Here is a 20,683-nt window from a genome sequence, read left to right on the forward strand (position 1 = left end):
ATAAATAAAAATAAAAAACACAAAAAGAAACCTTGGCAAAGTCGTTTGTTTCTTAGTGATAAGGATTGTAAATTGCACAGCTTTAAAAATTAAAGCCGAATGGGATATTTTCTTTTAATATTTAGGGTTCGTAAGCGACTTTATGCTTTATTATTACATATTTTTATTTATTTATTTTATTTAGTTTTTATGCCTTTTTACAGTTGAATTATTTTTCATTTTTTTGTTGTCTTTATTTAGATAATAAAAAACGGATCCAGCTTGTAGATATAATATTTTGTATGTTTTTATGTTTCAATAGATAATTCCCCTGCACAAATAAGCAAAAAAATAAAGTAAAAAAATTAAATAGCGAATAAAACCTGTCAATTCATTTTTATTTGCTACGTTAAATTATAAATTTTTAAAATATGGTATGTTCATAATTATAATATTTATTTACATTTACTATATAATTCAAATAATTAAAAAAATATATATAATTAATTATTATATGTAATAATAAATGATCAGAATATTAATGTAAATAATGTTTAATATTTAGAAAATATTTTTTTCTTGATTTTTTTGTACCTTTACCCAACGCATTTAAACACATTTTGTTTTTAGCTTTATTGAAATATGTATTTATTTTTTAATGTTTTTTTTTTTTTTTTTGTATTTTTGTATTATTTGACTTATATAGTTTGCGTTTTTGTATTTTTGCTTTTTGTTGTTTTTTTTTTTTCGTATTCAAGCACATATGTATTTGTTTTTTTTTTTGTATTTTTTTTTTACATTTTTGTAGTGTATGTTTTACGATTTTTTTATTTTTTATATTTTATAAATAAGGATTAGTTGCTGTTCTGTTTGTTGTGTCTGTGCTGTTCATTTCATTGCATTGCATAAATCTCTAAACGCAGAGTATCTATCGCGGCATATCATACGATAGATATATACACAGATATACATATATGTATGTATATATGTTCGTTTAATAGCGATATACATATTATAAAGATACAATTTGTTTTTATATTTTGCTTGTTCATTTTGTTGTGTGTTTCTTAGTGTTTTTTGTTTGTTTGTTGTAGTTGTATATATGTATAACATGGCTATAGTAGGACGTACTGATCCCAAATTTTGTTGTTTAGCTTGTTATTATTTTTTTTATTTTTTATTATTATTATTATTATTTTTTTTTTAGTAATTGAAATTCATAATTTGTTTCACAATATTTGCTCTTTGTTTCCGACACGATCTCTTTGTATTTTTTTTTTAAGTTTTATATTTTTGTGTTTTTTTTTTTTACTATATATAATATACTTTAATATTTAAAAATACATTTTTAAAAATTAATTTTTGTTATCTTTCATTAAATGGTTTCAACAGATTTGGCGCAGCAAATTACATTTGCTCTTCTACATTACTCACACAAGACTTTTTTTCTTCTGTTTTCTTCGCTTCTTAATAATTTTTGTGTGTTAGTTACAAAGTTCGTTTTCTAAATATTGTTGTTGTTGTTGTTTTTAATAAATAAATACGTTTTGTATATGTTAGATGTATGCATGTATGTATGTATATATGTATGTATAATAAGTTAATGCAACCCTTTGAATGCAGAACAAAAATTCGTGAAACAACATACACAGTGTTGATACTCGAAACTCGATTTACAGTTTCTTTTGGTGTTTGAAATGTTATAAACGAGAAATATTAAGACTTTTTGTTTGTTTCTTTATAAATACTTCAATCTTACAATTTCTTGATTTCTTCATCATTTTTGCTGTATACACACAATCATTATTCAATAAATATATATATGCCAGTTAACAGTAAGACTTCAATGAAGCTGCGAAAGAACAGTTTGCGAGAAATATTAAAATAGTTTTAAGAGAATATAGAGAATATACAATTAGAGAGAAAAAAAAACTATCTACGCTTCTATGGCATAAAGTATTTTGTTATTTGTTTGTCTAATGCACATATGCAAGGATTTCGTTGCCATTATACAATAATTGTTTGCTTTTGTTGTTGTATCTTAATTTCTGTTATCTCTTAATATGATTTGTTATAGATTTCATTTTGTTTATATATGCTAAAATTAAATTAAAGCAAAACTAGTTGAAAAATAGTATACGTATACACACAATTTGGTTTCATCTCTCAGACACTTGAATTTCAGTTTAAGCAGCGCACAACTTCAGTATAACAGAAAAATACAGACTGCATTTTGTTTATTACAATTAGGATTTTAGGGCCCTGGTTTAATGATTAATGCGTAAGTTTACGTAAAATTTCGTTTAGTTAGATTTTTTTTTTTTTTCATATTTTCTTATTTGCTTTTTTATATTCATATTAATATATATATATATATATATATATATATATATATATATATATATATATATATCAGACACGTAGAAATTGTTTTTGGAGTTGTCATTTAGTATTCATCATAATTATACATATATGTATTGTGTTCTGTATGCCATATGCTTTGCTATCAATTATTATTATCGTTTCAAATAGTGTTTTGCATCTAAGTTAATGTACTTAATAAATTGTATGCTTGTTCTTAATATGGTTCACAATGTAGTTGTCTGTTGTAGTTTGCATAACTGTTGTTTATTTATTTAATTATTATTTGTTGCAGTCCATCCTGTGCACATCTGTTGCGTTTAGGGAACGGTTAATTCTTCTTGTTTTGTATTGTGTAGCGTACAAGAATATATAAATATAAATATATAGCTATATAGATATAAGTATATATAGTTGTATATGCATGCATGTGGGTGTGTATCTATGCATTGTCTTTAAATTTGCATCAAATATCAGATTTTCTTTTGGAATTACTCTACCAAAGCGCCTGCAAGCAAATCATATCATTTAGTATGGTTCATTCTAAAGGTAATTCATCACTGAGCACTCACCTGGAATGCGTGGATGGCGCGCGAGTATAGAGAAGCCCTTGCCCTGCGGCCCCTTGGGTGCGCGTGTTAGTATCAAACGTGGCACACCGTCATCGCCATTGAGCTTAAGGCGCGAGATCAGACGATCGGGACGATCGTTTATTTTCAAAACATTGCAAGCCGAAGATTTACCATTGCGCTAAATGATATAAACAAAATGAGTTTAATAAATTTGAAATTTAATTAATGTACGATTGTCGTGCGTACCTGATTGGTAACCACTGAGAATTCAACAGTATCGCCAGGATGTAGAGCCACCGTATTGCCCTGCACCTCGGACATGTGAAAGAATAGCTTCTTACCATCCTCCACCTCGAAATTGAGAAAACCAAATTGTCCTTTGATCGAGTCCACTGTGGCGCGTTTCTTTTGCCGCACTGCATTCACCTCTGCCGCCCTGCCACTCTCATCGATGCGAAAGCTGACCAGATCGCCCTTCTGCAACAGATCACGTTTGTTCACCAGGCTGGTGATGCCAAATTCATGCTGCGATATGATGGTGGTGCGTTGCTCATCCAGTATCTCAATTAGGCCAGCGTACTCCTGCTGATCCGGATTGATGCAACGTAATGGACGCGCCACCACGCCATTGTGCACCGTCTCCAGCACTGCCGGCTGTGGTATCGAATTTTTGGGCAATGTGCGCACATTCTCGGCGGGCAGACAATTGCCCGACACGGATGTATTGCCATTGGGCGCCAGTGTATACTCCACCTCCTGACCCAGTTCTAGCCAATTGGGATTGCCCTGATAGTTGCTAAAGTGAAAGAAAACCTCCTCGTCGTGTGACAATGTCTCGATAAAACCAAAATTCTCCTTAATAACGGCTATAAAGCCGCGATACAACTGCCCGGTAGCTGCCTCCGCATTGGCATGATTATTATTCTCCAGCTTAAAGTCCTCAATTTGTGGAGTGCTAATTTGTTGAGTGGTTGCATTGCTGCCCACGCTACTGTTGCTGCTGCTGCCGCCACCAGGGCTGCCATGCATCATATAGCCATTCTGTATGGCACCAGTATTCGAGCCAATGCCGTTCGAGAGCTGCAGTTGATCGTTCTGATTTAAATTGACAGCGGACTGTTGTTGTGCTGCTGCTGTTTGCTGATTTAAAAGTTGTTGCTGCTGTTGTTGTTGTTGTTGCTGCTGCTGTTGCAGCGACACCTGCTGCACATTGACTGCTATAAATTCCTTGTTACGTTTGACCTGCCAACATTTAAGAGGAATACGAAATTAGATTGTATTTAAAAGAGATATTAACTATAACCAACCATGTAAATATCGAAGCGCACACGCTCGCCAACTCTTGGTGGTTTTTCGCAGTCTTTGAGAAAATACATAATAGTCTTTTTAACATCGCTATGCTCATAGGTGATGACACCACCCTCGAAGCGATCCTGAGATTTAATGGGACTTTTGGGCGCCTCGCGTGTTACGGTGCCTGCAATGCATAGCAAAAGTTAAACAACCAATTATTGCATATATATATATAAGGCTAGATACCCTCAATGTTGCTGGCCATTAGGGTTTCGAATTGCACAGTATTGGGCGGCAAATGTTTAATGCGTATGGCCTGCAGACGGGAATTATTGTAGGCCAGGCCGGGTTCTTGAATGACAGTAAACTCCACCTCATCATTGACATCAATTTCTCGGCTCTGTGAATGAGATGTATTATTGAATTAGAGCTCCAATTAAATTAGCCATTGATGCTTACCGTATCGAGCACCTCAGTAAAGTGGAAAAACAACCGCACTTGACGATCTACGCAGCGCAAGAAGCCAAAGCCCTCCTTCAGCGAGGCAATGATGCCCTGCTCACGCTTTTCGCCGGACACCTTGAACGTCTCGTCCAGCAGCGCTATCGAGGTGGCACGCTGCAACTGATCCCGCCTATCAGTGGCCAACAGGAATTGCACCCAATCGCCGTGACGCAAAGTGAAGTCGCCCTTCTGATCCTTATCGCCAAATGGCACCTCCACCTCTGAGTAATCGGGCGCACGATAACGTATGCGTCCTGGCAACGGATCATTGTTCTGACGCGTTGCATTATTACGATCCAGCGATTTGAGCACTTGACCCTTGTAGATGGTGCTGTCGACATCCTCGAAGATGACCGAGCCGGGCGGCAAGCGTGTGATGTTGCACGCAAACTCCCGGCCCTGAGGCGGCACAGTGGCGGACTGCTTTGGTTAGTGCGATATGAATTGCTGTCACAAATGAATTATCAGCTCTACTTACACTTCGCGTTTGAATGGTAAACTCGACATCGTCACCGGGACGCAGCTCCACATTGCCCTCAGCCTCGGAGAAGTGAAAGAAAATCTCTTTAACAACATCGGCGCGTTCAATAAAACCAAACGATTCCTTCATTGAGCAGACAACGCCGCGATACTTAACGGGCTGGGCCGGATTCTCCAGGCGTATATGGCAGGCGCCCAGGTTGCCTCTGCGAATAGATAATAATTAGATATAGCTATGTTTATATTGATGATATATAATTGTTAACCTTTGGTTCGTAGCGATCTGAAAGCTGACTTTATCGCCAGCACGCAAATTGACATTGCCCTCAACATCGTCTTTGGTATAGGGTAAAAAGAAGCATTCGCCGCGATTCTCATAGCTAATCCGTCCGGTTGTCTCACTGGAGCTAAGCACATTGTTGGCGCTGTCGGTGCGCAGTTCGGTGGTCACCGTGCCGGTGACCCGCTCCTCGGAGAGCACTACCTCGGGCGCTATCTTCGAGACTTGACTAGCAATCGGTTTGCCGGTGCGGCGATCATAGGTCATCTCAAACTCAACTGGATCACCGATCTTCAAATGATCAATGTTGCCAGTGAACTGCGAGAAATGAAAGAAGAGGCGTGCCTGCCGTTCGCAGCACTGAATAAAACCATAAGAGTGCTGAAAATTTCAAATTGAAAACACATTCGATGGTTAGATATATGATCTTTAAATTGCCCATAATACAGATATTACTGCTCGATTGATAGACCCACCAGTAGCTTCTCAATGATGCCAGTTTCTCGAGTTGTTTGATTTGGATCGTTTGCCCCAGAGGCCGTGGCCGACGAGTTGCTTGACTGCGATCCAAATATGGACGATGAGCTGCCAGCGCCGTTGTTCAACACGCTGTTCGATTGAAAGACGCCAATTTGTGGTGGATTCTGAATGATATCGTTGACCTCATTAGCATCGAACATTCCAATGCTGGGATGTTGTTGCTGCTGCTGTTGTTGATGTTGTTGCTGCTGCTGTTGCTGAATGTGTTGCTGCTGCTGTTGTTGTTGCATATGCTGCTGATGATGGTGCATACTCTGCTGCTGCGGTGCCATGGCCAGTTGTACGGCCGCTGCTGGCGGTCCATGAGACGGCTGCAAGCCCAACGTGGTGGAGTCCAACGTAAAGGTGCCAATGGTCGGAAAAGTTGTAGGTATGTTCAAGTTGCGTATGGCAGTAATGTCAAAGCACTGCATATTATCGTAAATTTCTACAAAACCATGGAGAGGGAGAGGAAAAGATTGAATTGAGGGATTAATAAATATTATTTAAGTATGTCTAAGTTAGTTAGTATAATTCAATATGTAGACCTTTTTTCCGAGCTTTTTCTTCCTTTATATCATATGCCCAAAAACCATAAATTAGCGCTATTTATGTTAATATTAACAGCACTCTAGTTGCTTAACAGCTGTCTATTAATAGAAGAAACAGCCTCTTACAGCCTTACTTATCAGACTCTCTTATGTTAAAGTTCCCAATTGCAATTAATATATGTTCAGAACATGCTATTTAACAGCAGTAACGTATGTTACTTAACAATCTCTTAACATATTCCAATCAGAAATGTACTAACATTCACTCTTATTACATAAATTGTTGCTCATTTATGGCATTTCTGTCTTACCTTCGCCCGTGCGATATCCTTTGGATTGCGTATTCATATTGTTAATTAACTTGAATTGGCTTTGTTTTTGATGTTATAGAAAATGCTGATAGCGACTAGCACAAGGAGACTGGTTGTTGTTGTTGTGATTCAATGTTTATTGTTGTTGATGACGAGAATGTTGAATTATTTAAAAGAGAGCGAGCGCGATTTATTTTTCTTTTGGGAACAGTTAAAAAATTTATCTGCTTCCGGCATGGAATTATGTATTATATTTTATTATAATTTTTAATTATTATTTTATTTATTTTTTCAATTTTTTGTGTAATTGTTTTATATCAAAGAGAAAAAACTAAGCAATAAATACGTATTTGTTTTTTTTTGTTTTGTTTTTTGTTTTGTGTATATATATTTTGGCTAAACACTGGCACAAGAGGCACTGAAATTCCTTGTCTTCGAAGTTAATAAAGAAACAATCATTTGTTGTTGTTGTTGTTATGGGTGGTCAACTTGCTTCGATTTATATATAATTTATTATTATTATTTTTGGGGGCAAGCCCCGTCTCGAAACGTATGTAAAAAATGCCGTTCAAATTTAATGTTTCTTATTATTTTTTGTTTTTTTGTTTTTTTTTAATATTTATTGTTAGTTTACGTTTTTAAAAAATATATTTATATTCGTATTTGTATTCTGATGAAAATGCATAAGCAGCTGTCAGCTGCCGTTGGTTGTTAGTTGTTGTTGTAGTTAAATGAACAAACATTAATTTTTGTTATTTTTGTTTACCTATTTATTGCATTTCGATTTTTTCAATATATTTTTTTTAGTTTTACTAGAAAAATACACTGGGCGCTTTGTTGAATACTTTTTTTTTATTTTCTTTCGATTATTTTAGTTTACTTTGATATTAATTATTTGATTTGTTTATTTTTTTGAGGGATTTTCTTATTTTGGAGGGGAAGTGATTAATATGTTTGCTTTTGTTTTGTTTTGTTTACTATCATATACATTTATATACTATATATATATTTTGTAGGCAATCGTTGTGGTTTTTTATGTTTATCATTTAGGAAGTATTAGTGATTTACTTTTAATTTTTATATTTTTTTATTTGCTTGGTACACCCTAATGCGCTCACTTGTTCTATCTCTCTCTCCCTCTCTCTCGCACTGGTTTGTGCCTGCCAGGCGGCGCTTCAATGGTTTGGTTTGGGGCTGCTCTACAAGTGTTCCGTTATGTTAATTTTCGCTGTATTTAGTTGGTGTTGTTGTTGCTATTACTTTTCGTTTACACGTTTTGTATATTGTTTATTGCTGTTTCGTTTACTATTCACTATGCACATTATTATGAATTGTTATTTATATATATATAGATACTCTTTAATTGTTGTTGTTTTTTCGGTTTTCATTTACTATTTTTGAACTTTAAGCCTACGTTATTTTCTTTTTTGTTTTGTTTTAAATATAAATATATATATTTTTACATATATATATTTTGAATGCGCGTTTTTGTTGAAAGTCTTTTTTTTAACCTAGGGTTGTTTTTTATGTTTTGCTTTTTGTGTTTCTTCTTGTTGTATTTTCACTTATTTTTTGCTTTATACTTATTTACTTAAAGTTTATATAATATAATATATAATATACTATAGTATATATGTATCGAAGTCCTTTAAGATATCACGAATTTGTTTCAATGTTTTTTATCTTTTAATTTGCATTTGCTCTTATGTATAAAGTGGTTGTTGTTGTTTTTTTATATTTAAGATTTTCGTACTTCTCCTTCTACCTCGTTTTTCTATTGTTAAAAATTACAATGTTCTTCTATTTAGTATTCATTTTCTTTTGTTGTTTTTATTAATGCTTAGAGATTTTTTTTTTTTTTTTTTGTATTTATTTATATTTATAAATTTACAGTAATTATCACAGAGTTGTTAAATCTTTCTTTGAATTTGTTTTTTCTTTTTTTTTTTTTTTTTTGTTTAGTTGCTTTTAATCGTTATCGCATTTAGACTTTTAACATTTCTCACTAGGTACACTTATAAAAAAAGAAAACTATTTAAAAATAAAAAAATTGTTTATTATTAAAAATAAAAAAACTGTTCTGGGTGTCTTTCCGGGCACGCAGGCCGCGCAGTTTTTATTTTTTGTTCCTTTTAACTTATTATTTTAATTATATCTTTTATTTAGCTGGGCTTTATTTAATTTCGTTTATTTACAATTTTTTTTATTGGCTAAGTAGCGGTTGTGTGTTTTTTTTTTGTTTTATAAATTTTTTGTCGTATTTTTTTTTTTTTTTTCTTTTTGTATTTTGTGTTACTCAGTTGTTTTTGTTGCTGGGGTCTTCATATTGTGTGTGTTTGTTGTAAAAATTACTTAAAATTAATAGAATTCTTGTAGATTTTTGGTTTTAAATGTTTTTATTTATTGTTACCGTTTTTAGTTGCTCGATTTTTTTTTTTATATTTTTATATATTTTTTTCTGTTTTTAGTTCATTTTTTTTTGTTGCTTTTGTTTTTTCTTTTCTTTGCGGCACAATTGTTGCTTTATAGTTTATTCTATTCTGTTCTTAGACAAGGCGGAACTTTCTAACGGTGTCTCTCTCTCTTCCTCCTCTCTCGATCGCACCGTTGCTTAATGTGCGCTCTCTCCACTATTCACTCTGTCTCTCTCTTGCACTTTTTCACACGGCCGCCGCACGACAGGCCACAAAGTTTTCGTTTGTTTTTCTTTCTGCTTATAGACTATATTTTGTTTATTTTTTATTAAATAATTTAAATTGATGTTGCGTTTAAATAAAATGTTTTTGTTTTGTTTAAATTAGTTTTGTTGTTGTTTTTGTTGTTCTCTCTTTTCTCCCGGTTATTTTGTACTTTAAAACTTTAATTCAGTTGTTTGTTGGTAGTTGTTGTTGTTGGTGTTGCTTTTGCTGTTTGTGTTGCTCTCGCTTCGCTTTGCTTTGTTCCTGTTGTTGTTTTTGATGTTGGTGTTTGTTGTTGTTGTAGTAGAGGCGGCGTTTTTGTTGTCTTAAATTTAAATAAATTTTTATATTTTTTTTTAGCAAATTGAATTCACTTTTGACTTAACAAAAATTCGTAATTAAATTAAAGCTTTCAGGAAAAATAAATGAGGAATTTTGGGATTGTTTAACGGTTGTTTTTGTTGGTGTTTAATTTTCTTTTCAGTTATTCGAGTTCGACGTCAACGTCAACGCCTCAGCGTTGCGTTTGTAGCTGCTAATGTTAGGCAGTTCTGATAATTATAATAATTGTTATATATGTTTAGTGCGTGTGTGTGTATATTTATTTTATTTAGACCTCAACTCCGTTTTACTTCAGTTGATTTCTCTTTGTTGCTTTTTTCTGTTTTTCCGTTTTATGTTGTTGCTTTGAGTATTGACGAGTTAATTTCACAGCGTTTGAATTTTGTTTGGTTTTTTGTTGTTGGTTTTGAAAGTCTTCGTTTTAAGCTTGGCTTGTTTTGTTATTTTTTTCTTTTTGCACAGATGCGCAGTCGCTTTGTCGTCTCTTTCTTTCTCTCTCTCTCTCGCTCACACCCGCTAACAGACGTTCGCCGCAGACGGCGACGTTCCCCTTTTAAATTTTTTCTTTTCGTGTATTTTTTTTATTTGCTTTTTTACAGTCTTTTTGCTAATTTTTGTAGACTTTTCATGTGAGCTTTTTCGGCATGCAGTTGTAGAGTTTTAAAGCGAATTTGCAAACGAAAACAAAGGAAATTTTCAAAACTAAAAGTTTATGGCAGATGCCTCTCCGGTTATTAAACGCCTCTTAGACTTTTTGAGCTTTGTTGCTTTAGTTGTTGTTGTTGTTTGTTTGCTTTATTGGTATGTAACTTGGTATTTTGTTGTTGTTGTTTTTATTAGATGATTTATTATTATTTGCTTTTTGATTCGTTTTCGATGGTTTTTATTATTATTATTATTATTTTATTCAGATTATGATGAAAGTGATGTCAAAACGGAGTTTTAGTTACAAAAGCTGCAACGAGAAAGAAAGTTAAACAATTAGTTCACATACACATGCATACGCATTATAGATGTGTTTTAATAGAGTGCCCCTGTTGAGCGACAGCCACCCAGTGAAATCTACACCAAAAACTCTGCATTGTTGTTGTTGCTGCTGCATTTTTATTGATTTTTAGTGTTGCAAACCGGAGACTCGTACAATTCGCACGCACACACATACACATTGACACGCACACAGAAGCTGCATAGAGATTTTACTATTGTATTGCGCCCTCACCACTATCGCAGAGTACCGGAAAAAATTGCACGCACACCATCAAAGGCACACCGATGTCAGACGAAAAACGTATTGAAGGCATTTTGTAAACTATTTTTACACATTTTTGTTATGGTTTTTAGCAGCCAACTGTACAGGCACACAAATACACACTCATTAGCACACATCCACATGTACATGTCAAGTCGGTAGCAAATTTTTTTTTCAAGATTTTTTTCGGCCTGCAAATTGCGTACCCTTCGCTTAGACAGTTACAGAAAACTTATCAAATACGCTAAAACGCCATGCCCAAGGCGACGTTTTATCTTAAATCACAAGCATATTGACTGGAACGCGTTTTGTGCATATTTTCACAGTGAATTTGAGTTAATTTATTGGCTAATTTGAGCAAAAGAAAATTTTCACAACTAGCAATACGTACCACACGACACAGCACAACACCGGACGCCATGTTGGTTAGTGCTGGTAAACGTTGTATGCAAATGGCAGAACAATTGTGACGTCACCTTGCAAATATTTATTATTAATATATAATGGGCAAGCAAATAAAATATTGTTTTTATTACTTATAATTAATATTTATGGTAATTAGTGTATTTACTTTGGTAAGAATTTAAAATTGGTGTTTTGGATGCGCTGTACAACACTACCGGTCGCTAGTTCGCCAGCCCTGGTCAACTATCGAATGTGCCTGCCTTCAACTATTAGCTGAAAATCGAAATTTCACAATAGCGCACCATAAAATCTAAAAGTTTTTTTTTTTGTTTTTAAAGCCATAACTTAAGACAACGTTGTGCTATATGGTGCGGTAGTTTTTGGCTCCTTGCAAAAACTCAACAGTGGCTTCAAAATTGACAAGTTTTACAGTAGCATAAAATAACGGTGCGTGCTTGTCGTTATTTAACCTAAAGAAAACCGACTTTACACCTCCTCCCCCGCCTCCTTAGACAAAACCAAAGAGCGAAATGGCTTTCCGGCTCCTCAGCTCGGCGACGGCAATAAAAAGCCTGATGAAACGCAGTTATACTCAGTCTCCACTCACGTCAAAGGTAGATCAATTGATATATACTTGAAAAATTTTTAATAATTGTATATATTCCATATAGTTACAGCATAATGGCGGAGCCCCGTTTGAGTTAACGCCACTGGTTCGGTATATTGTGGAACAGCTTCAAATGTTCTGCAAAAAACCGCCGAAGGGTTTTGAAAAGTATTTCGAGGCCGGTGGCAAAGGTAAACCAAAAGCAGCCGCCGAGGGGGATAAAAGTGCGGCTTCAAACAGCAAACAATCGAGTAGTAGTAGCAGCAGTAGCAGCAGCAGCAGCAAACCCAAACCACCCGCGATGAGGCCCAGCAGTTCCAATGAGCCCAAATCGGATTGGAACTTTGGCATGTTCAGCAACAGCTCACGAGGCCCAGGGGCGCGTGGCACGGGGACGCCGAGCGGCCGTCCACTGGGTGAGGGCGGCGGCGGCGATCGGGAACGTTGGATACTCTTTGGAGCCATTGGCGCAGTTGTACTGATTGCCTCCTTTGCGTTCTTCGAAATGGGCTACAAGGAGATCTCCTGGAAGGAGTTTGTCAACAGGTGAATTTCGTCAGAAGAGCCAAGGGATTGCATCATCAATTTAATTTTGCAACTTCATCTGATTATGTAATCCACCTGAAAATCTTTTGCTCTCTATATATCCAGCTATCTCTCCAAGGGCGCAGTCGAGAAACTGGAGGTGGTTAACAAAAAGTGGGTACGTGTCCGCCTGCTGCCCAGCCAGAGCAGCAGCGGCGTCTTGTGGTTTAACATTGGCAGCGTGGATTCATTCGAAAGAAATTTGGAGACTGCGCAAACGGAACAGGGCATAGAGTCCATCAATTTCGTGCCCGTCATCTACCGCAACGAAGTGGAGGCATCCAGTCTAACTGGTCTGCTGCCCACGCTCCTAATCATCGGCTTCCTCGTCTATATGATGCGCAAGTCGGCGGACATGATGGGCGCTGGGCGTGGACGCAAAGGCGGTGGCCTGTTTGGCGGCGTTATGCAATCGACAGCGAAGCTAATCAATCCCACAGAGATTGGCGTCGGCTTCAAGTAAGTGACGTTCTTCAACTTAACTGAGATCTCATTTAAATCCTCTCTCTTTCTCTCTCTTGCAGAGATGTGGCTGGTTGCGAGGAGGCGAAAATTGAAATTATGGAATTCGTCAATTTCTTGAAGAATCCACAACAGTATATCGATCTGGGCGCCAAAATACCGAAGGGTGCCATGTTGACCGGTCCGCCCGGTACTGGTAAAACTCTGCTGGCCAAGGCCACAGCTGGCGAGGCGAATGTGCCCTTCATCACCGTCTCCGGCTCGGAGTTTCTGGAGATGTTTGTCGGCGTGGGTCCGTCCCGAGTGCGCGATATGTTTGCCATGGCACGAAAGCATGCGCCCTGCATTTTGTTCATTGACGAAATCGACGCTGTGGGCCGCAAGCGAGGTGGCAAAACCTTTGGCGGGCATTCGGAGCAGGAGAACACACTGAATCAGCTGCTGGTCGAAATGGATGGCTTCAATACGACCACCAATGTGGTGGTGCTGGCGGCCACCAATCGTGTGGACATACTGGATAAGGCGTTGATGCGACCGGGTCGCTTCGATCGACAGATCTATGTGCCAGCGCCCGATATCAAGGGCCGGGCGAGCATATTCAAAGTGCATCTGGGTGCCCTTAAGACGGAGCTGGACAAGAATGCCCTGTCCCGTAAGATGGCAGCGCTGACGCCTGGCTTCACCGGCGCCGACATTGCGAACGTTTGCAATGAGGCGGCGTTGATTGCGGCGCGTGACTCCAAGGACTCCATTGTGCTGAAGCATTTCGAGCAGGCCATCGAGCGTGTCATCGCGGGCATGGAGAAGAAGACGAACGTCTTGGCACCCGAGGAGAAGCGAACGGTGGCCCACCATGAGGCGGGGCATGCGGTGGCCGGCTGGTTCCTCGAGCACGCCGATCCCTTGCTGAAGGTCTCGATTATACCGCGCGGCAAGGGTCTTGGCTACGCTCAGTATTTGCCCAAGGATCATTATTTGCTGTCCAAGGAGCAGCTCTTCGATCGCATGTGCATGACCCTGGGCGGCCGTGTGGCTGAGGAGTTGTTCTTCAATCGCATCACAACGGGTGCGCAGGACGATCTGAAGAAGATCACAGACATTGCCTACTCGCAGGTGGTGCGATTCGGCATGAACGAGAAGGTTGGCCAAGTGAGCTTCGATGTGGGACAGTCGGGTGATCCGGTGTTCAGCAAACCCTACTCCGAGGACACGGCCATGCTGATCGACGGCGAGGTGAGGGACATTATTAAGTGTGCGCACACAACGACGACCGAATTGCTGGTCAAGCACAAGGAGGATGTGCGTCGTGTGGCCGAGCGGCTGCTGCAGAACGAGGTACTCAGTCGCGACGATATGATTGAGCTACTAGGACCACGTCCATTCAAGGATAAGTCCACGTACGAGGAGTTTGTTGAGGGCACCGGCTCCTTTGAGGAGGACACCACGCTGCCCGAGGGCCTCAAGAGCTGGAACAAGGAGAAGGAGGAGCCCGCCAGGACAGACACAACGGACACAACGCCACCCACGAAGCCTGCGACTGCTTCCCCCTAGACGTAGACGTCTGGAATCTGGAATCGCCGTCGTTGTCATCGTCTTTATATATTCTAGTGGCTGTTGTTATCATTGTTGTAGTCTAAGCAGATCATCTAGGGAATGTGGACTTCCACCTGGATCGCTGAAAATCACGACGTGCTTTAATCAAAAAAATTCTAACAAAATCTTTCGCTCTCCGAACATCCTTTGAAGCAAAAGTACTTCCTTTAATAACATTTTACAGCGTTTTTTCCACATTGTTGGCAGATGTTTCAAACAGTTTTTGTTTGTTTGGTATTTTATATAAAGTGCAGATATATTGGACACAGATTCTGGTTGTAGGCTGATAGTCCAAAATTTACCGTATTCTAGCAAAAAGAAATAAGCAAAAAAACACGTGTAAAATGCAATAAAACTTTCACAAACTTTCGAAAACTTAAAAACAAAACCAATACACCCGTTGTCAATGGGTTTCGGGTATTAAAAGCCCTATGAGGCTCTGGACTACGAGTGGTTAAAAAGAGCGAGATGTGTGAAATTTGTATGTTACAAATAATAATGTTCGTATATTAATAGAAAATACACACGCCGAAACTGAAATAATTATATTCATTAATATTAACAAACCTCACGAGCACAGAAAGGTATAACTTTTTAAGATTGGACTTCATTTAGCCGAGCTATGATCATTTAAAGTTAGGAATATTTTCGCAATACATCGGAAAACTTTTAAAAATCTAGCCGAATATAATTATCGATTTGCATTTGATATCGAATTCAAAAGCAAAAGCTGTGCAAAGCGTTCGGTTTTAAAATATGCACAGCGTGAGCTTTTAAAGCTTCAGCATAAAACACAAATTGCGAATGAAAGCGATGCTCTTAAATGTAAATTATGCGCTCTTAAGCAGCAACGCACTCTCTCACCAGGGGTGTCATTTTAGCTTTTTTCCCGTCAGATCTGGCTTTATTTGAAGTCCCATGCGGGAAAAATTTGAAAACGGCGGGTTGCGGGAATTCTGGCTTTAAAAAAATTAATTTAGCTCTATTTTAGCTTTATTTAATTTTCACGATTTATTTTGCTTTTTATCTTTCTCAACACTAAAAATCATGAATACAAGTATCGATACATGATTTTATATCATACAATCTATCGAAATCATTTCGTGGTATGAGCAACAGGTCTTCTTTGTCAACAAAAAAACACTAACGTGCACGAATTGGATGGGCACAGAAAGAAAAAATTGATTTTGGGAAAACTCCAACAAAAACCATAGCAACAACCAACAGCACATTTCCTCTATGTGGCAAATCACACATCATCATCAAAAACCTAGGTACTCTCCGCCAAAAAAAAATTATGCGACAGCATGAGCGTTTAGCGATTTAAACTACGCCGTATTAAATGTACAGTATAATTAAACATTCGTTGGCTCCTCATTTTCTGGAGGATCTTAGAAATAAGATTGGAAGCGTTAAATTTATTTTGGTTTTGGACAAATCAAGTGACAAAGCGGCTCGGTAAATAACAATTATTTATTAAACACCTGATCTCTCTTTAAAAGATTGAATACTTTATAATTTGTATATATGTATATGCATATACATATATCTATAATTTCTACGTTAATGGTTTTAGGTGTCGTTATTAAATACGTCTCTGTTGAGAGTGGAGTGATGATTTCGACGTTCCTGATTTTAATATTGCTCTTGAAAGTGGAGATTCCTTGTCTATAGTTGAAGGAATCAAACAATTAAAAACAAATGAATAATCATAAATGAATTTAATTAAGAAAATAGTGTTTTTTAAACCCAGCTTTTATTTTGGCTTATTTTTTCGTGAATTTAGCTTCTTTTAGCTTCTTATTTTTGCCAATCTGGCTCTATTTGCTCGAAAAATTATGACAGCACTGTCTCTCACTCTCACTCGCACTCACACACACACAAACACACGCAAGAGCGCTCTCTGCACTGCTTATCACTTATCAGCTGTGCGCTGGCTTTTCGGCATGATGCAGCCGGCTGGCTGGTGCAATGTGAACATTTTCCACACACACGCACACGCACATACTGACACATGCTGTCGCTGCCGACGTCGCGGCCAAAGCTTTGCTCAACTACTACGAACCACTACAAATGCAGCGCGTGCTACTGTGACCCGCTACCGTCGCCGTCGCCGTCACCGTCGCTGCTGCTGCTGCCGCTGCCGCTGCTGCCTCAGTGTCAGTGTGTTGTTTGGGGGCTTCAGCTACGTTGGGGCTGGCTGCCGTGGCCGTGTCTCAGTGTCGTCTTGTTGGTTGTCGCGTTCGTGTGCGCGCACAAAATCAGCAGCAGCAGCAAACGCAGCAGCAACAGCAAGCAGCGCAGCAATTGCAATCGAATAAAGAATATATATTACAAAAAAAAAAAAAAAAAAAATTAGCTAGCTCGTTGCAGTTGTTGCAAGTGAAGTGCGTGCCAGTAACGGCAGAAACAACAACAAAAACAACAAAGCAGAATAAATTATTTGTTTATTTTTTGAGGCGGGCGCGCAGGGCATTGTGTCAATGCAAAATTGACGATTATATAAAAGTGCGCGGCATTCAATTCTAATTACAAACAAACGGCAAATAAAGTGCAATTTGACTGTGTGTGCATGTCTGTGCATGTTTGTGCGCGTTGGTGTGGGAAATGGCAAAGTGTGTTTGGTTTTTTAGGCCAAGTGTTTGTTAGGCCGGAAATAAATAAAAGGCAGCGACAGCTCTGCCCACACGTAAAGAGCCAACAGCTAAAAGCCAACAGCAAGCGACAAGCGGCAAAAGGCTTTTTCTCGATCGCACGTGCAAAATGGCGGCCGGCCGGCAAAGTTACTAAAGCAACAACAATGCCAAGCAGGAGCTTAAACCGAAACTCTCCAATTACACACACACACATACGTATAGACGATCGTGGCGCCAACTGGCGGCAGTTTTATGCACTCGATCACATTCTGTAATTTTCGTTTGATTTTCGCAGCGAATTTTTTGTGCTGTCGTCGCTGCTGCCAATTGTCACAATTGGCGGGTCACGTGTTTGCTGCCGCCGCCAGTTAACTTCTGCTCTCGTTGTAACGGTGCATGTACCGTAACAGCTAGCTCCCCACCCACTGTGTGCATGTATGAGTCGCTGTGTGTGTGTGTGTGTGTGTATGCGTATGTGTCGCTTGCATGCTGCGCGTTATTATAAAGCTCGATGTTGTTGTTGTTGTTCTTCTTCTTCTTGCTTTCGGGGAGTCAACACGCTGTCCCCATTGCATGCAATACTCTGTTTACATACACATGTATGTGTCTGTGATTGTGTGCGTGTGGGTGTGGGAAAGATCAAGGCGTGTTTTGCAAAAGCACAAAAAAACAATGGCAACAACAACAGCAAAAGCAAATTGCTATGAAATCGCTTTCGCTTGCACACATTTGTTTTTTTTTTTGCGAAATGTGTTTCATGGAAGGCAGCTTGCAAAAGGATTTACCACAGCGTCAATTCTAAGGGCATAGAAATTGTCATAGCAGTTAATCAGCAGTGTTGGAAAGCGCAAAAGAATGTTTTCTCTTTAACGCTTAAGCTCAGCTTAGTATTAGACGGGGAAGAGCTTTGCCAGTTGCGCTCAGCGTTCGTTTAACAAAGGCAACAGCAACAGCATTCACAGATGCATATCAGGCGGATGTTTGAGAAGCGCATAGAAGAACTTTGCCGCTTAAAGACCTTTTGAACTATATTTGCATTTTTACACAAAAGAGAGAAATGGAAATGAAAAAATGCTTGCAACAGCGATATTCATTGTAACATATCTAGCTATAGCGCCACACCCCCCTCGCCCCTCGCCCCTCGCACAGTTGTTTGAAGTTTACGATTTTACGTTTCGAATCATTTGAAGTTTACGGCCAGAGGCTATCGACTACAGCTGCTTAGAAATTGCAATTTGTTTTAGGTTTCAGCCAATTTGATGGCGTGATTTGGTTTAGGTTTTTACTTTAATTTTGTTTTATTTTTATTTATACATGTATATTTTCTATATACGTATGTATGTATATAATTGCAGTAATATGTTGCCTTCAAAACAATTCAAACAACAATAGTTAACGCAACGTTTCTAAAACATTTCTCAAATAATTAAACTAAGCAAAAGTAAATTAAAGAAAAAAAAAAAAAAAATAAATAAAAACAAAAAAAAACCCTTAAACTTTGTTAACCAAAAGTGGCCTGCAAAACGAAGCAACAACCCAGAAATGTGATTCCAAGTGCGAAATGTAACAAAAAACGTAAACAATTTTGTTTTGGATAAACAAAATAGTAAAGAAAGAAGTAAATAAAATTAAAATAATAATTACGAAAATCAATAACAACAACAACAACAAATGGAACTCGCGCGAGCAGCCATTGTCAATGATTAAAACGGAGAGTTAGATTGATAGCTCACCACGTCGCCGTCGCCGGACTCGCCGTCGTCTTAGTTAGCATTAGACGTAGCCACACACACACACACACACACACCTCAACACACACACACGCATACACCCACACACCCTCTTCAATGCAGCAGCAGCAACAGTCGCATCAACAGTTTTTAGAACATTAGCCGAAGCACACACAGAGTTCCAGAGCAGCCAGAGCTAGAGAGCGAGCAGCGTACACATAGCCAGGGGAAAAGAGATAGACAGCAGGACAGTGAGCGAGAGCGATTTAGCCAACATGGACATCAAGATTGAGCAGCAACAGCAGCAGCAGCAGCAGCAACAACAACAACAACAGCAGCAGCAGCAGCAGCAAACGGAGCTGGGGCCCGTTTCGCCTTCGGAGGTGCCAAATGATCCTGGGTAAGTGTCGACGTGAACGTGGCATTAATTGTTTTAGTTGCGTATATCCTGTAAATTAAATGTCGGGTAGATTGGTGTGGCATGCAACTTGCATAACATTGATTTAGCTTTAGTTGCGGCAGCATCTGATACGATAAATTCTCTGGTTCTTTGTCTAATTGCACTTAACTGATGTTTCGAATACTCTGGGATAATATGGGAATATATAATATGTGATAATATGGTCTATATATTTTTGTTGGTATGCAATTATGAGACATATGATATGCAGAAAAGGAGCTTTGTAAACTGCATCTGTTTGATCTTCAAATATGTTATATTGGGCTATATGACTTTGGGATCCATGCCAATGTCATGTCCTGTACTGTGCTGCTTACAGGGTATCTGCTGGTCAATCAATCGCCTCTGATTTAGTCTTGCCTGTTTTACTTTTAAGTTGTCATTATTGAAGCCAAGTGCGAAAAGCCCGCGCGACTCCAGTGCCGCCTCCCGGCCACTGGGCGGGGCGTGTGAAAGAACTGTTGACAGAAACTTTTTCTGTGTCAACTGCCCAGCCGGATGAGATAGACGAAGCGCCGGCTCCCCCAGCGCCAGGCCAAACTCGTTCTGGTCATGCTGCTGGCCATCCCTTGGCTAGGGCCACGCTGAAACTAATTAGAAAACAATTTGCTAAGGACATCAAAATTCAATTAAAGCCATTGAGTTTAGTGCTTTAGTGGACTGCAGTAGCAGTTGCAGCTGCAGTTCCCGACTGTAAGGCATGACCCCCGACCTCCCACTCGCCCTCAATCCTCATTTGGGCAACAGTTTATTATCGTTTGGGTGGACTAACTGTGAAATGGGTTAAGTTGTGATTGCGGTGTCATATGCAGCAGATTAATTGCAAGCTGCATTGCTGATAATTTGCATCGGTTGTGCATTTCGGGCGCAAAACTGTCACAAAGTCAGACAACGGCCAAATGAATGGCAAATGATTGGCACTAAACTGAGCTAAATGAGCTGCCCGAGCGAACAGAGATGGGAGATGAGCGTGAGAAAGAGAGAGAGAGAGAGAGGGGGAGATGGTAGACTATAACAGTTGGAAGGCTAAATGATAGCCGAGTGTGAAATAAACAAAACTTTGTATGTGGACATGGGACGACGGTC

At 38.6% G+C, this 20,683-nt stretch overlaps 3 protein-coding genes across 9 annotated transcripts in view; 2 read left to right on the top strand and 1 right to left on the bottom strand.

Annotated features, from left to right (window-relative positions):
* Window positions 1-626: 626 nt before the first annotated feature.
* Window positions 627-11,634, bottom strand: Unr (cold shock domain-containing Unr). 3 transcript variants are annotated; one of them, XM_018005815.2, is made up of 11 exons: window positions 11,511-11,634; window positions 6,851-10,825; window positions 5,946-6,436; window positions 5,456-5,850; window positions 5,188-5,395; window positions 4,665-5,129; window positions 4,452-4,605; window positions 4,220-4,389; window positions 3,159-4,154; window positions 2,913-3,090; window positions 627-2,848 (listed from the first exon to the last, which is right to left on the bottom strand). In XM_018005815.2, the coding sequence occupies exons 2-11, from the start codon at window positions 6,885-6,887 to the stop codon at window positions 2,832-2,834; spliced, it is 3,111 nt and encodes a 1,036-aa protein (XP_017861304.1). In that variant the 5' UTR covers window positions 6,888-10,825; window positions 11,511-11,634; the 3' UTR covers window positions 627-2,831. The 3 variants fall into 3 exon arrangements, with proteins under 3 accessions (XP_017861304.1, XP_017861303.1, XP_089323953.1); XM_018005814.2 differs by having other exon boundaries at window positions 4,665-5,132; XM_089467827.1 differs by lacking the exon at window positions 11,511-11,634 and adding an exon at window positions 11,326-11,504 and having other exon boundaries at window positions 4,665-5,132.
* Window positions 11,635-11,753: 119 nt separating this feature from the next.
* Window positions 11,754-15,159, top strand: Afg3l2 (AFG3 like matrix AAA peptidase subunit 2). Its single transcript, XM_018005817.2, has 5 exons — window positions 11,754-11,971; window positions 12,037-12,138; window positions 12,196-12,677; window positions 12,783-13,175; window positions 13,241-15,159. The coding sequence occupies exons 2-5, from the start codon at window positions 12,055-12,057 to the stop codon at window positions 14,727-14,729; spliced, it is 2,448 nt and encodes an 815-aa protein (XP_017861306.1). The 5' UTR covers window positions 11,754-11,971; window positions 12,037-12,054; the 3' UTR covers window positions 14,730-15,159.
* A 3,603-nt stretch (window positions 15,160-18,762) lies between these two features.
* The window catches only part of Rbp6 (RNA-binding protein 6), a 205,749-nt gene continuing 203,828 nt past the window's right edge, over window positions 18,763-20,683 (top strand). For all 5 annotated transcript variants that reach the window (XM_089467844.1, XM_089467843.1, XM_089467845.1 and 2 more), the window contains exon 1: window positions 18,763-19,537. In XM_089467844.1, the coding sequence (XP_089323970.1) occupies window positions 19,413-19,537 (125 nt within the window). In that variant the 5' untranslated portion in view covers window positions 18,763-19,412. The remainder of the gene's footprint in view (window positions 19,538-20,683) is intronic.

This window comes from Drosophila arizonae, chromosome 4, assembly GCF_054131065.1.
Source record: "Drosophila arizonae isolate 15081-1271.41 chromosome 4, UAZ_ARI_1.0, whole genome shotgun sequence".
In the NCBI taxonomy this organism is placed as follows: domain Eukaryota; kingdom Metazoa; phylum Arthropoda; class Insecta; order Diptera; family Drosophilidae; genus Drosophila; species Drosophila arizonae.

Excerpts from the sequence above, each read along its gene's own strand:
- Unr (XM_018005814.2), bottom strand. The coding sequence starts at position 6,887 with ATGAATACGCAATCCAAAGGATATCGCACGGGCGAAG. Across the intron at positions 4,606-4,664 it reads TTACTGAGGTGCTCGATACG|AGCCGAGAAATTGATGTCAA; the intron begins GTAAGCATCAAT and ends TCTCATTCACAG. Across the intron at positions 4,155-4,219 it reads TGCGCTTCGATATTTACATG|GTCAAACGTAACAAGGAATT; the intron begins GTTGGTTATAGT and ends AAATGTTGGCAG.
- Afg3l2 (XM_018005817.2), top strand. The coding sequence starts at position 12,055 with ATGGCTTTCCGGCTCCTCAGCTCGGCGACGGCAATAAAAAGCCTGATG. Across the intron at positions 12,678-12,782 it reads TGGAAGGAGTTTGTCAACAG|CTATCTCTCCAAGGGCGCAG; the intron begins GTGAATTTCGTC and ends CTATATATCCAG. Across the intron at positions 13,176-13,240 it reads GAGATTGGCGTCGGCTTCAA|AGATGTGGCTGGTTGCGAGG; the intron begins GTAAGTGACGTT and ends TCTCTCTTGCAG.